This window comes from Pocillopora verrucosa, chromosome 11, assembly GCF_036669915.1.
Source record: "Pocillopora verrucosa isolate sample1 chromosome 11, ASM3666991v2, whole genome shotgun sequence".
Taxonomy (NCBI): Eukaryota; Metazoa; Cnidaria; class Anthozoa; order Scleractinia; family Pocilloporidae; genus Pocillopora; species Pocillopora verrucosa.
In genome coordinates this window covers 16,436,920-16,453,451 of record NC_089322.1, presented here as the reverse complement: position 1 = coordinate 16,453,451, position 16,532 = coordinate 16,436,920, and the positions used below count along the sequence as shown (strand labels likewise).

Below are 16,532 nucleotides of genomic sequence, written 5' to 3'. Positions count from 1 at the left end.
TAAACTGGGTACCCAAAAGCCGTGCCCCCTGTTTCTAACACTCGTGTCTTGTTGAAGGGAGGATGTTTTAAAAAGGATATTGATCCGTGGTTGATATGTGTAAACTTTTCATTGGACGAAACTCTTTTGCTTCTTTCCTCCTGATGTGGGTCCCTCTTCAACCCCTGGTATTCTTCTCGGTGTGTGTTAGCATGATGGGGTCATTAACAGGAGTGCATCCCACCCCACCCCCAAGGCGCTTGGTTTTCTAAAATACTTCCCTGTTCAGAAATGTTTGCACACCAAACGTGTTAGCACATCCAACTAGCCCACAATGAGCTCCAGTGTCATGCTCAGTTGTGGAGGAATATCTCTTCTTTCCAGGGGTGTGGTGAGGGGAGGCTGTGTAACTGGAATGCCTCTCAAACCATCAGCTTCCCCAGTCCTCCCTGTTACTTTATCTAATTTGCTCTGTCTCTGAAGAATGAAATTTGCAAGACAACATCTTGGTTAACTTTGCTCTTCAACTAAACCAAGTGAGGTGGAAGGATTTCTCGTGAACTTCAACTCTTAGCTTTCATTTGATGCTATCTGGCAAAGTCAAATAATAATTCTCAATAGCCTACTTCATCCAATGGAGAGGTTTAAGTACAACAAAAAAGATCATTTACCTATTATTCACAGTGTTGCACAGTAATACACTCTTGCAAATCAAACAAGTAAATTTATTCACAATGCATTCAGTAAGATATTTGTTTTAACAGTGGTCAACGCTATACAAACCTAAAGGATAAGCACTGTTGAACAGTTCATGAATATGGTGAAAAATATCCTATAATATCAGTAATTCATTCGATCAATTTACATTTTTATAATACTTAAAGAAACTTATTCTTAAAAATTCATCCATGTATGAAAAACCTAAATAGAAATGCTACCTTCATGCATTCAAAACACTTCTCAGTCTTAAGATGATTTCTAATCACATTTTAGATGTAATTCCTCCAAAAGCAACTAAGTACTAAGAAATTGTCAAATTGTTTACAGCTTAATCATGCAAGCCACTGTCCATGAGTGGTCATTAAAAGAATTGGATGTAAAAGCATGCTCCATCTGACAAGTCAATTAATATTATCGAGCTCAACTATCAGTCTCCCAAAATATGCTCACGGAAGAGTCTACTTAAACCTGCTGAAAATATATAAAGTAAATAAGTAAAAATTATCAGCAACAATTAACACTTCTCAGTATTACTGTACAGTTGCTTTGCAGAAATGTATATTTTGTCTTTAAAATACTCCTATGTCTTTAAGCGGTTATAGAGCTTATTCTCGTTTGAAATTGATTTCATGCTTTATCAAAACTATATTCTTGCACGTGATTGGTAATTACCAGCCCAATTTGAACACCAATAGGACTGTGTATGTATTGTGCTTGCGATTGGACAATTGAATAGAACAGTTGACATGTCATGCCGATGTAAGTAAACAGTTCTCATCATATGCACGCTCTGTTGATTTTTTTGTATTATCAAAAGTGGGGCAAAATTACTGAATACTGATTGGATAAGACAGAATGCATTTTTTCTTAAATCACTTGATGCTGATTGAGTCTTTTTGCTATTGGTGGCAACCAGTTATTGATTGCAATTTAACTGAATGAAGCCGTGTGATGTTGGTAACTGTACTTTCAGAATAAAATGTTCATTGAATCTATTGGTCAGTTACATCTGTTTTGACATTAGTAGCAGTATTGAAAGGGCTAAATCATGTAGACATTGTGCGCAAATGCAATTCCCTCAAAAATTTTTCCCTTTATGTGATAAACAAGTAATCGCAAGCGCCCTTGGGCCAATGGGATCGGAAATACAAAACACAAAACCAATGAGTGTTTGCTTTCTAAACTATTGATTGACAAATCTGACTCCCACTTTGCGGCCGTCTGATTTTGTCAATCACTAGTACGATTAGAGATCAGATTGGAGTCCACTCAATCCTATTACTATTATCAATATACGACACAAACAATCACATTACTGAAATGATGAATCAACAGTTCTTTGAACTCTCCAAAGAAAATTAGAAGGCAGGTTGCTGATTCTTGCCATTTTCTTTCCAATTCTCTTACGACAAATGACATGGCACAATTTTCCGTAAATTAATAAAATAATAAAACTCAAAGATATTTACTAAAGGTTTACTTTTGAAAAATTGATTGTTGCTTTCAGAAATGGACGTTCATTTCAGAATGTAAACTTCTTTCCCGCGGAAGCCTGTGACCAAAATCCGATCATCTAACATTGGGGTAACACTCCAGGGCAATCCAATTTGAATATTTGAACTTGTTTTTCCAGTGAAAGCTCCTTCCAGAGTAAACTGTTGAATGCGAATGTTCCTCGCATCATATACCAAAACGTTGTTATGTTTGTCAAAACATAAGCCATACGGCGTATCCATCTGTCCATCACCGTGTCCTTTTTCTCCAAATTTGTACAGAAATTGTCCTTTCTCATCAAACACTTTCACACAGTTATTATTCTTGTCAGTTACAAAGAACTTTTCCTCGTAACAAACGCAGCTGGTGGGATGATCCAGCCTTTCTGGGTCGTTGTCTCCAAACTTAAACACAGGTTCACCATCCATTGTAAACACCTGAATTCTGCTGTTAGCAAACTCCGTTACAACGATAAAACGTCCATCACCTGTAATACAAACACCTACAGGAGACACAAACTCTCCATCTCCACTTCCCTCTTTGCCAAAGCTTTTCACAAAGTTCCCTGTCTATACATTCAATTGCTGTATTCGGAGCTCATTACTTATGGGCTCCTGGTTACCGGTACTTTCAAGAAACAGGTCCCTGAACTTAATCAATGAAGATGACCTTACCCCTACGGCGAAAATCTTTCTTTTTGACCCTTGGCAGAAGGATGATAGTCTTCATGCAAAATCAGTTAAACAAGACTGGGCTTTGATCTTGATCCTACTTCAGAGTTACAGACAAAATATTATCTGCTAATGAGGTGAAAGAGGCATCAGGTGTTGTTGTTCTCTCGTGTTGTTTATTTCTGCATATTTCTATGATCTAAACCCACACCACCCCCTTAAAAATTTTCCCAGAGTATTTACCTATCTGTCTAGTACCCTGCACCCCTTTTTCTGGGTCAAGTGGCCCTATCTTCATCTTTACTACCTCAACCTCTCTATCATGTACCCATACCATGATAGTACTTCACTCGATGATACAGGCTCCCATCGCTTGTTCCTTCCCCAAGGGAACCCAATTCATTTGGAATCATTCTGCGTTTCGGAAACCAGTCAGTTCGGACAGTGTATGCACCAAACAAGACATTTTGCCCCCTGATGCTGTTGTTGTTCGGCATTTGAAAGTTTGAAAAAGATAATATGTAACATTTCTAGATAAGCCCTTCCTACATAGAGGGCAGATTTGTTACATTAATCCGGTAACAGGCATGGAAGCATGATAGAGGTGTAAATAAAACTTTTTTATTCGGCCTTCTTTGTATCACAGTTCAGTTACTCTAAATGTAAATGGTAGGTTCCCTAAGCACTAGGCCTAGTCTCTGCTGAGATTTTGCCATTCGACACTACGTTAAATCTCAGCGCACGTGTGTTTTCATCGCTTGTTATTTTCGCTTTTATTTTTCGGATGAGGATCGTTTAACTAGACTTACATCGAAGAAAAAGAACATAACGGAAACATTACGGATATTGTTGCACTTTTCAAGGTTACGGAAAAGGACACTTACTTGTTTAAAAGGATTTATCATACAGCATTGTATTCGAACAGGGTGCAGAACGTAGTTGATCAGATCGAATAAAACGTGATATTGACACTAAATTGACGGCTGTTACACAAAATCTCTTTGACAACCCTGAGAAGGCATTACATGGCCGTGGGTTGATACAAATTTATCCTCGAGTGTCGACAACATCTCTCTTTTGTGAGAGATATTATAAACTCGTATCCACCAGCGGACAAATAACATTCTGTTTAGTCTAGGTCTAAAGTTACTGAATACGTATTTAAACGAAGAAGAGAGAAAGAGCAACTATAGTGCTTCCCCACCATCTTTTCCCCCCCCCCCCCCCCCCCCCCCCCACCCCCGGCACCTGATCCAGGCAAAAGGAAGGGTGTTTTAAAATGGATATTGATTAATAGCTGATAGGTGTAAACTTTTCATCAGGCCACACCCTTTCGCTCCTTTCTCCCTAACATGGGTCCCCTTCAACCCCTAGTATTCTCCCCAATGAATAGCAGCGTGATGGGGTCATTAACAGGAGTGTATACGTACCTCCGTCCCCACCCCCAAGGTTCTTGGTTTCTAAAATAATTCCCTGTTCAGACATGTTTCCACGACAAAAGACTGTGTAAGCATACCCAGCTGGCCAACAATTTACACCAGTGTCATGCTCAGTTGTAGAGGAATATCTCTTCTTTCTAGGAGTGTGGTGAGGGGAGGCTGTGTAGCTGGAATGCCTCCCAAACTATCAGCCTCCCCAGTCCTCCCTGTTACTTCATCTAATTTGCTCTGTCTCTGAACAATGAAGTTTGCAAGACAACATCTTGGTTAGCTTGGCTCTTAAACTGAACCAAGTAAGATAGAAGGGGTTCTTGTGAACTTTACATCTTAGCTTTCAACTGATGCAATCTGGTAAAATCAAAAATAATCCTAAATACCATACTTCATCCAAAGAAGAGTTTTTAGTACAGCAAAAAGATAATTAATCTATTACTCATGCAGCCATTCTTGTTGCACAGTAACACACGTTTGAAAATCAAATAAGTAAATGTATTCACAATGCTTTCAATAAGATATTTGTTTTATCGATGGTCAATGCTATAGAAACTATAAGCACTTTAGAACAGTTCATAAATACAGTGGAAAATATCCTGTAATATCTGTAATTCATTCAATCAATCGACACTTTCATAATACTTAAAGGAACTTATTAATGAAAACTCCTGCATGCATAAAATACCTAAATAGAAATGCTAACTTGATGCATTCATAACACTCCTCAGTCTTTAGACGGTTTCTAATAACAATTTAAATGTTATTCCTCCAAAAGTAATGAAGCACAAGTTGAATTGTTTACAGCTTAATCATGTAAGCTGCTATCAATGTGTTAATTTAAAAATTTGATACAAAGGTATGCTTCATTTGATGAGAGAATTACTATTATTTAACTTAACCAAAACTCTACCAAAATATGCTCACGGAAACGTCTACTAGATGCTGGAAAAATGTAAAGTTGATAAGTAAAATTTATCATCAACAATTTACATTAATCAATGCCACTGTACATTTATTTGGCAGAAATGTGGTTTTTTTTTTGTCCTTAATAATACTCCTAAATCTTTGAGCGGTTACAAAGCTTAATCTCGTTTGAAATCGATTTTGTGGTCTGTCAAAACTATAACAAAATTCCGGCATGTGATTGGTTATCACCAGCTCAATTTGAGCACCAATTGGACAGTGCAGATGTCATGCTTGCAACTGGACAATTGAATAGAACAGTTGACATGTCATGCCTGTGTAAATGGACAATGCGTGTCATATGAAAGCGCTGTTGTCGCGCATTTCGGCGACTGAACCGTTGTCTTTTCATGAAAACGTATAACCGATGTCTAGTTTCTTTCTTAAACTAGTGATTGACAAATGGGACTCCACGTTCGTAGTTGTCCGATTTTGTCAATCACTCGTATCATTATAGACCGAATTGGACTCCACTCAGTCCTATTACTATCATTTAATAAAAGCTCACACAATCACATTTCTGAAGCGATGAATCAACAATTCTTTGAAACTGTCCTTGAAAAATTAGAAGGCAAGTTGCTGATTCTAGCCATTTTCTTTCAAGTTCTCTAGTGACACGTGACATGTCACAGTTTTCCGTAAATTAATAAAACAATAAAACTTACAGATATTCGCAAAAGGTTTGCTTACGAAGAATTGATAGTTACTTTCAAAAATGGGCATTCATTTCAGAATGTAAACTTCTTTCTTTCCGAAGTCTGTGACCACAATCCGATCATCTAACATTGGGGTGACACTCCACGGCCATCCAAACTGAATATTTGAACTTGTCTTTCCAGTGAAAGTTCCTTCCAATGTAAACTGTTGAACTCGATTATTTCTCCAATCACATAAGAAAACGTTATTATGTTTGTCAATACATAAGCCATACGGCTTATTCATCTGTCCATCACCGTTTCCTTTTTCTCCAAACTTGTACAAAAACTGTCCTCTCTCATCAAACACTTTCACACAGTTATTATTAAGGTCAGTTACAAAGAACTTTTCCTCGTAACAAACGCAGCTGATTGGATGATACAGCCTTTCTGGGCCACTGTCTCCAAACTCAAACACAGGTTCACCATCCATTGTAAACACCTGAATTCTCCTGTTAACAAGCTCCACTACAACGATAAAACGTCCATCACTTGTAATACAAACACTTCCAGGATTCTTAAACTCTCCATCTCCACTTCCCTTTTTTCCAAAGCTTTTCACAAAGTTCCCTGTCTGTACATTCAACTGCTGTATTCGGTGATTACCTCCATCTGCCACCAGAATCTCGTCATCGTTTAGGAATGTGACGTCAACTGGATTCTCTAATTGTCCATTCTCATCTCCATAAGAACCAATTTTTCGCACAAACTTTCCTGTCTCATCAAATACCAGGATACAGTGACCTTCCCAATCAGTCACAGCAATAACACCTTTACTGTTCACTGCAATACTGGCAGGACCTTGCAGCATTTCTTCATGTAAGTCCAACTTGCCTGCAACATTTAACTCTCGTGCTTTGACCAGAATAGAATATGGACTCTTGGCAAGTTTCTGTCCATTTATCTTTATTTCTATTTTATAAGGACCAGGTACTTTCGCTACAAATTTTGCTTGGAAATTTCCATCTTCTTTTTCACTCGTCGCCAAACTCCTCACCTGATCCGCAGGGTCCAAGTATATTTCAACACGATCTGTGTGCCGAGTGTTTCTGATTTCTCCTTCGCTTGTTTTGGGACAAATTAGTAGCTCTGCCTCTGTACCAGCTTGAAAATTCTGATCCAGTCCTTCCACGACCGATCCTTGCACATCTGTTTCGCTGAATCTCGTAAATCCCAGACTCAAACTCTCTGGTTCACATGTCGTCACAAATTCTACATACGAGCTAACCGGAAGTGCTGGCATTGTGGTCTTGATGAGGTCTTCGATTCGTTCTTCTACATTTTTCTTGTTTTGCATTATGTCTGAACTTGAGCTTCTCTCAACCAGGTTGTTACTGAACTCAAATGCTTGGTCAAGTTGCTTTTCAAAAGACACAACCGATGCTTTTCCAGAATGTAATTTCTCAATCCTTGACACGCGAGTCTTCTCGAGGACAGTAATGGCTTCACGCTCCAGTTGGCGAAGCTTTCCCATCATCTGTTCGGTTGCTTGAGAGACTTGGCGTTTAGCTGTGGTAATATTTGTTTCCAACTCATGTTCCGTGTTCTCAAATTCACGAATAACATCTCGGCAAACCTCTTTCTTCTCTTTTACGAGCTCAGCTCGGGCAATGATGTTCGCTTTTTCATCGTCCGCTGCCTTTTCAAGCGGAACAACATCGTGGCTTTTGTGATCAGTGGCGATGCAAACTTGACATACACACCTTTGACAGTCAACGCAAAAAAAACGAATCACATCTTTTTTGTGGTAATTCTCTGAGCAAAATGACTGCCTTTTCAACAAGGCCTCGTATTCTGAGGCTTGAAACTGTTGCACTGGTGTGACTTTGTGTCCCTCAAACATAGTTTCTCGAAACACTTCGTGTGCTTTCACACAGTCAGGGCACATAAACTTCTCGCAATCAAAGCAGTAGTTGATCTCAGCGCTCTTCTTCTGGCATGTACTACAGCTGATCTCATTTCCTTCGCCGCTGCGTCGAACTGCAAGAAGACTCAGCAAACTGTTGTGCAGGAAACTGCTCGGCAGATTATCAAAACGCTTTCCTTCAGGGATGCCAATTTGTGCTTGACACTCGGGGCATGGATAAAACCCTTGTTTTTGTCTCGCTAGTGCATGTCTCTCTAGGCATTCACAGCAGAACGTATGAAGACAAGCAATGGTCTTGGGTTTGGTGTAAGTATCCAAACAAATCGAACATGTTACGTGCTCTTTGAGGTTTTTTAGAAGCGACTCCATCACGAATTGCTGAGAAAAACACAGCCCTGTTTCGTTTGAGATTCCGAGAAACTGAACTTTTATTAGCATTCTATTTAAAGCAGCAAATCAGATAAGTCTCTGTAGGATCGCGTGATCTTCGCGCAGAGATTGACAGTTTTACATTGGAATTTCATCCACCTTTTGTCTGCTTTCTCTGTTACTGTGTAGTAAAATCGATTTCATAGCGTGACGGAATGTGTCGCTCTACCCGCTGTATCATGAAAAACAACATGCTACGAAGGTTTGGAAATAAACCATCTACCTCATTTTATCATCGCTACATTTACCACCGTTTAGTGAGTTCGGGATTCCGAGAAACGTCTTTGACACCACACGAGAAATAATCAGGATTCTATGAAAAGAAGCGAATCGGATCTCTTCAGAAGAGATCTTGTGTTCTCTAGAGCGGCATTTAATAGCTTCAGCTCTGGATTTCAATGTTTCTAAGGAAGCGTGAGAGAAACAATTAACGGATGTTTGGTTTTCATGTGCTGTGACGAGAGACTAACGAAAAGGTAAAATCTGCTTTCCTATATTAAGGGAAACTAGCTCTCTAAAGGTTGTAACCTATTTTGATTCGTTTGCGTATCGCATTTGGTGCGGCTCGTGGACCAAGATCAATGTTAAAGGAATTGCGCCCTTACCCTTCCCCTAACCCAAAAACACTCAACTAATAACAAGTTGGGGTTAATGTTGGGTTAGGGGAGGGGTAGGTGCACAGTTGGTCATATAGACAACCAATTGTTGCAGTTATTGTGTCAAGTAAATTTAGGTGAAAGTTAAATTAAGGGGAAAAAAAAACGCTCTGTTGCGATTCTCCTCTGCCACACTATTTTCAATAAACGACACACTATTGCCACACTATTTTCAATAAGTGGCAGTCTCTGTAACAGCGGTCCAGGGCATTTTGCATCGGAAAAGAGTTTTGCCTCAAACTTTGCCCATTTATTATCTTTTGAAGTAAGTAAATAAAACCACACTGGTTTCTGGAAATACCTTAAAAAGTAATTGAGACATCTCAATAATCAAAGCTGTAGAATTCCTCTTTTTGACCTCTTGCAACATCGAAAATTTTAATAGGTGACAAGCTTGCTCCTCGTAACACACTACATGCTGCAAGAAATCGTTTGTATTCCTTAATTGTGTGATATCTAAAGGGTTGGGAAAGGATTTCAATTTTGATAGGTGTTTATTCAGAGGTTCGCCATAATTTATTTAAAGCACCTGTTAGAAAGCTTTCTGAAATTGGTTAAAGGTACTCTTTCTTACTTGGGTGATATTTCTCAAGTGCAGATCAGACCATTAAAAACTCCGGCTGATTCCATTAGTAAGATGTTCGAAAGCTTAGAAATACAAAAACATCTTGCATGTTCCTTCCTAATTTCCTCCGCCGTAGGGACTTCTAACTTTTGGTGATTTTGCTAGCGTGACAGTAAATTGTGCAAATTATCTGTCGAGTAAACGCCGACCGTTTTATACTGGTTGCTTTATAAATCTTAGATTTGAACCATTTTAAAAAGAAAAGAAAGCAGGACGGAGCTTTTAGAATACATCGATTGATACTCTAAACATTTTAAATGGCTAAAATCTGGAAAATGATTTTGTCTCGTGACGAAAAAGGTAAACAAAACGCAACGAATATCACGTTGATTTGTGTTCGGTCACTGTGTTAACGATTACCTTTTTTTTTAACATTGGTTTATGTTCTTTTATATTTGAGTTCAGAGAACTTAAACTAGTTCAAACCTTTATGAAAATTTCACACCAAACTACAGCATTTTATTTAGTGTAACCGGCGATAACAGCACTAGACTACGGGCAGTCCCTCATTTTCGGCAAAGTCCGTCCAGCGAATCGAAAAATATCAGTGAAGAAAAAAATTAATGGGAATAATGGGTCAAAAAAGAGGGACAAGAGATGGAGGAGTCGCCCACTTAACTAAGCTCCGATAACAAACTTAGAAAGGCTGAAAGGCAAACGCTACACTTTTACCTCCTTAAACGGAAAGTAATAGAAGCAGCGCATTCAGAGAGGTTAAGTTTGGGAAAGGGGAAATCAATCTAACTGAGGGAGCAGTTGTTATTAATCGATGGGGGTTGGGGAAAAAAAATACATGACCTATGCAACTACCACCACTTCTGGGTGAACTAAAAATTTAAAAAATATCACAAGATTGACAGGTCTATCAGCATTCAGTAGGAAGTTTAATAAAGTCTTTGACACTTGGTCTCAATTGTTGCAGTCTGGTACTTGATTGTAGGAACAAGTACTACAAAATGGGTTTGCTAGTCTAATTGATAAGTTTAAGACGTGTAATGATTGGGGGCCTTTTCCTTGAAAGGCCCGGTAACTTAAGAGGCCTGTAAAGCAGTTCTGTTTAAAATCAAGATGGGCTATAAAGAAGTTTGAAAATTATACAGTTTAACCGGCTATCAGCAAAATATTAAAAATGGACTGGTCAGGGTATCCAAACCCGCTTCTCTATACTTTAAATATTAACTATAAAACAGGTTTTGTGGCCCGTTAAGTTACTGGTACTTTTAAGAAACAAGCACCTGAATTTGATATATGAAGATGGCCCCACAACTTTGGCGAAGATTTCTTTTGGACCCTTGGCAGAAAGATGATAGTCTTGATGCAAAATCAGTAATGAAAAACTGGGGTTTGTTCCTGGTCCTGCTTAGGACTTACAGACAAAATAGTATCCGCTAAGAAGGTGAAAGAGGCATGAGGTGTTGTTGTTTATTTCGGCATCGTTCTATGATCCAAACCCACACGACCCCCTTAAAAAATTTTTCCCGAGTACTGACCTCACTGCCTAGCACCCTGCACTCCTTTTTCTGAGTCCAATAGCACTATCTCCATCTTTACTGCCCTTATCTCTATGTCATGTACCCATACCTTAGTACTTCACTTGGTGATACTAGCTTTCATCGCTAGTTCCTTCCCTAACGGAACCCACCTCATTCAGAATCATTTACTTTGCAGAATCATTCAGTTTGATGTAAAACCTATACGTCACAACTCTAGATAAGCCCTTTCTACACAGAAGGCAGGTTTGTTACATTAAGCCAGTAACTGGTAAGGAAGCATGACAATGATGGAATAAAACTTTTTAGTGCTGCTTTCTTTGTATCACAGTCCAGTCACTCCAAATCTTTTTGACAACCCTTCAAAGGTATCACTTAGCTGCAGGTTGATACAAATTTATCCTCGAGTGTCGACAATATCTCTCACTCGTGAGAAATATTATTGACTTGTATCCACCAGCGGACATATAATGTTCTGTTTAGTCTAGATCTATAGTTACTGAATACGTATTTGAACTTAAAACAATTTAAAACACAAAAGAACATCGAATGTAGAGAACACCAGCACATAAAATCAGCTCACTTCAACCTCTGACTAAATGTAAAACAAGTTCTCATTCCAAACATACAGCAAAGGTTGGTATAAATAGTTTATTTACCTCCTTGTAGTTCTGATATCGCTTTAGTAACTTTTTATGATATTTACACATAGATATAAACCACTGTATTCTCAAAAAGTGAATTTCAACTAAGTGTCCTACAACCCAATCCAAAGTGATCACAACTGCCAATCATCGAGCACTTTTCAATTGAGTATCGAAAAACCAAATCCAAAGTGATGACAACTGCCAATCAGAAAAAAGGTTATCGTGATTATTAGCCAATGAGAACACAGAGTAGAAACAGGCAACCTCCTTAAAGCGCGGGAAAACGCGAGTGACCATGTAATGATTGGTTTTAGTTTTACATATGATTAGTTAAAATTGTGACGCGAGTTTTCTGGACCAATCACACAACAAAGTAAAGCAAAACCAAAGCAATCCAGCATCACTTTTGATACTCAATTGGAAACTGCTCTAACAAAGGAAACATAACAAAATGCCAAAGATAACTCAAAGAAAAAAACTGGCAAAGAGACTGAAGAGCTGGAAATATGCGAATGGCCCTACTCCACACTCGATCTTGATTAGGCTCGTACCCGATTGGTCAGGAGGGCGGCATAGGCTTTCTAAACCAATAACAGACTACAGTCAAGCTAAACTAATGCCCATGACTATATCCATGACTATTTTCGATACTTGTTGAAAATTTCTCTCAAATTTTACAATATTACCATACAGGGGCTAGTCTTAACTAATGATTAAGTCTCTTTATACTGACACAGTATTGCGCCACTCGTCAGGTCTGATCAGTAGGGTTATTTTCTGTTGGCTATCCAGGCATTCTCGTAGTTTATTCTCAGTCATCGTCAGCCTTTGTTCCAAAATTGAAACTGTCTGCAAGAAAAAGGGGCTCAATGAAAATGACAATCTCTCCCTAACAATAAAAAATGTCAGGAAAAAATTCAAACATCATTGAGTTTAAGTGTAAGCTAATGCATCTCCATCCACAATGCATTCAGCAAGATATCACTTTAACAATGGTCAACACTATCTGAACCTAAAGGATAACTGTACTAAGTTCATGAGCACAGTGAAAAGTATCCTATAATATCAGTAATTCATTCATTCAATTTACATTTTCATAATACTTAAAGGAACTTGTTCATGAAAACTTCTGCTAAAATACCTCAATAGCAATGCCAACTTGATGCATTCAAAATACCCCTCAGTCTAAAGACAGTTTCTCAATACATTTCAAATGCAATTCCTGCAAAAGCAACTAAGTTAGGTAGGTGCTATATTATTATCTCCTTAAACAGAAACTAATAAAAGCAGTGCATCCAGTGAGATTAAGTTTGGGAAAGTAAAAATCATTGAAAAATCTTACCGAGGTGATAGTCATTATTTATTGATGGGGTTGGATATAGTGGAGGGCAATCAGCTGTCGCAAACGGAGTATCAAGCAGCTCACGAAAGGAGGCACACACCAACAACTGATAGTCTTAAATGCAACCATTGCAGTAGATTGTGCTGCTCACACTGGACTTGCAGTGCATCAATGTGCCTGCAGCACTTAACTGTTTCTTAGTCAACATCGCCTGCAATGGACTGCTGATGATGATTAAGGGGACTATAGAACAATTGACTGCTAATGAGAAGAGGGATCAAAAAATATCACAAAGCCTTATGGAGAGATCAGGTAACACAACCAAAATCCTCCATCCCTTCCTTTGCCCTCACCCCCCAACCCCTCCCCCCACAATAAATGATGACCAGCCCCAGAGGAAAAAGTGTTAAAAGGGTACCTGAGGAATTGAAAACATGGCAGGGCCAACTTCCACCACTTCTGGGTCACTAATAGCAAGATTTCTGGGCTCTGCTGCAGCTCTGACCTGTAAAATCAAACAAATTAATTAAGAACCTTTTTAAACATATTCAGCATTTTCAAGCAATTATGAATTGAATGTCAAAGGTGATCCAAGATTGTTTTGGTTTTAATTCACTTCACTCTGTGATTGGTCAAGAAAATTTACATCACTTTCTGGACCAATCAGACTCAAAACTCCAATCAGGTGTGGCCTGATCACTCACGTTTTCTCACTCCTCAGCCAGTTTGTTTGTTTTCACTGTTAGTTCTCATTAGCTCATGTTATTTTCTTTTCATCTAGTTGGTCTAGGAGATTTTTAGGTTTTGGTTTTACACCCCCCCCCTCCCCAGATTGGATGTCAGTCCATTGGAAGTCCCCCCCCCCCCTGCATTTTGTCAGGTTTCCTTGACAGCAGTACCCATTTATAATCCTGAGTGGAGAGGGGTGCTGTGAAAGTAAAGTGTATCAACCAAGAACACAGCAACATGTCCAAGTCTTTAACTCAGAGCTGTAGACCTTTAACCCCTCACTCCCTGACATTAGAATACATATTCTCCATACTGTTCTCTAAATATTTCCTTAGGTGCTGACAAGGAGAATTTGATTAACAATCAAGAGGGTTTTTTAGTTTGTGATCATTTCCTACTTTCTCATGACCTTAATGTTTGATTCAGGGGTGATATTGAAAGGAGAAATTAGATGCTAATCACTCTTAGGAGAACAGGTTAAGCTGCCATCTCATGCTTAACCTTCTTATTTGTTCTTAAAATTTCCTATTTGATGAATTCACAGCTTGTCCAGACTTACCTTGGGAGCAGACTCTTTGGGTGCAGTCCTTGGAGGGGGTCATGAGTATGGGGTGTAGGTACAGATGGGGATGCTGCTCTTTTTCTGTGGGAGTCAGTAGCACTGAAAGCATCACAAAAAGCTATTTAACACACTACCAGTCACATGTAGGAGGTTAAAGCAGCTAAAAATTAAAAACAAACAAACAAGAACAATCTTGAAGACAAAAATATCTGATAAGTTTCAGAGAATTGACAAGAAATATTAAATGCAGTTTCCCTGATAAACAAAAGTGCAATGACATGAAAAAGTAATACTGGTAAATTTGATTTTGCTTTTTTAATCTTTTGTGCACAGCAGTTCACAAAGAATCTTATATTCACAAATATCACTGGTCAGAAAATACCACACAGGTGAAGAGTGCATTTCATGTACGCTGATTCATTTGTTCAGAAGTGATCAGCAAGTACTATTCACTGCCAAGCAGGCAAAGAGACAAAATCAATTTCCAACCACTTTTTTGTTGTATTGACAGAAATGAACCATTTTTTTTGGTTTCTGTATGGTATATATCAAACCAATTTTTCACCAAAGTGTTGGTGAATATTAGTGGATATTAACTGAGCCACAAAGAGGCAAGGTAAATATATATCCACCATTGTTCACCTCCACTGAGGTGAAATATAATTATTGTTAATTATTTGTTTTAATTATGTTAGAAAGAGAAGAAAAATATTAAGAAAGATTTGTTCGGTTCACCAGAATTTGATGAAGATCAAATACAAAACTTAACTGCAACAGCAAAATTGAAGGTTTCTGTTTCAAATCACTGCTCATCTAAATTTTTAGCTGCCTTTCTTCAAGTTCCTCTGGAGAAAGAACTTCTTCTGCTACTTTGTTTATTGTATTGTCTAGCACCTGGAAGGTCAAAAAAAAAGCTTAACACTTTCCCATTGTCATTACAATTAAATTATTGTTTCTGATATGCAAAATACAGGACATGTCACAAAAATGAAGAACAAAATGGTTTACATGTGAATAAGAATTGAGTCACTGAGTAGGTTTATAGTGTAGTTCACAGATAAGAGTGCAAAAATATGCATGTTAAACTTGAATAGAATGCATCTAGACCTGACACAGACTGGTCTTGACAGACAAACAAATACATCTCAAGTACAGTGTTTAAAACCCACCCCTATTTTGGGATGTCACAATTTGTCAAAACATCACCCTTAAATAACATGAGAGTGTCTTGTAGGATACAATTCACTTTCACTAACTGCGCAAGCAAAATTGAAGAGGTGGAGAGAAAAAGCCAGAAGTGACTTATGATGAACTATAAGATTCTCCTTTCAAATTGTCTGGTACTGCCTCACAAAAGAGAGAGAAAAAGTTGGTTTTCCTCTAAAAATAACCTTAAGGCTCTTTTCTAATCACCCCTTCATCTGTTAATCCTTTGAACCCTAAGAGTGACAAGCATCTAATTTCTTCTTGCAATATCACCCCTGAATCATTAGGGTGTTAGGGTGTAAAGGATTCACTCACCTTCACTGGTACAGCAGACTTGAGTTGAGCCTTTGCTCTACAGTTTGGACAGTCTTTTGAATGACTAAGTAGAAAACAAGAAAAATAACTTATTTACTTTTTGCTTCATTAACATTCCATTTTATTCTAAGCACTCTTTCAATTATATCAATCAATACAATCACATTAGTGAATTAAACTGAAACAAAATTCTCAAATGTGATTGGTTAGAAGCTCAATTTAAGAACCAATAGGATAGAGTCCACACATTATGCCTCTGCAGTTGAAGATTACACATCAATTGTATGAAAGTTCTTTTCTTTGCAAAAAAAAAGTGAACTATTAAGTTTTTATAAAATAATGACTCTGTTTGACCTATGACTAATTTGTTGTTTCTGAATTAAATAATGTGCTGTTAAATAATTTCAAATGACCCAACAGATTTACCTTAAACCTTTACACTCTAACATCACAGTGTATATTCTCCATACTGTTCTCTATACATTCCCAAAGGTGCTGACAAGGAGAATTTGTTTCACAATCAAGGACTTCTTAAGTTGCTGATTGTTTCCTTTATTGTCACAACTTTAATGCGTAATTTAAGGGTGACATTGTAAGGAGAAATTAGATGCTAATCACCCTTAGGGGTTAAAAGGTTACAGGTTAAGATGACTTTAGAACTGAAAAAATGCTCTGTGATATGTCTCACCAAAGCCAGTCCCTGATACAA

General features: G+C 38.1%; 1 protein-coding gene across 1 annotated transcript; it reads right to left on the bottom strand.

Moving 5' to 3' along the window:
* Positions 1-5,983: 5,983 nt before the first annotated feature.
* On the bottom strand, positions 5,984-8,233 carry LOC136284388 (E3 ubiquitin-protein ligase TRIM71-like). The gene has a single exon (XM_066174660.1). The coding sequence runs from the start codon at positions 8,189-8,191 to the stop codon at positions 5,984-5,986; it is 2,208 nt and encodes a 735-aa protein (XP_066030757.1). The 5' UTR covers positions 8,192-8,233.
* Between the last annotated feature and the right edge of the window lie 8,299 nt (positions 8,234-16,532).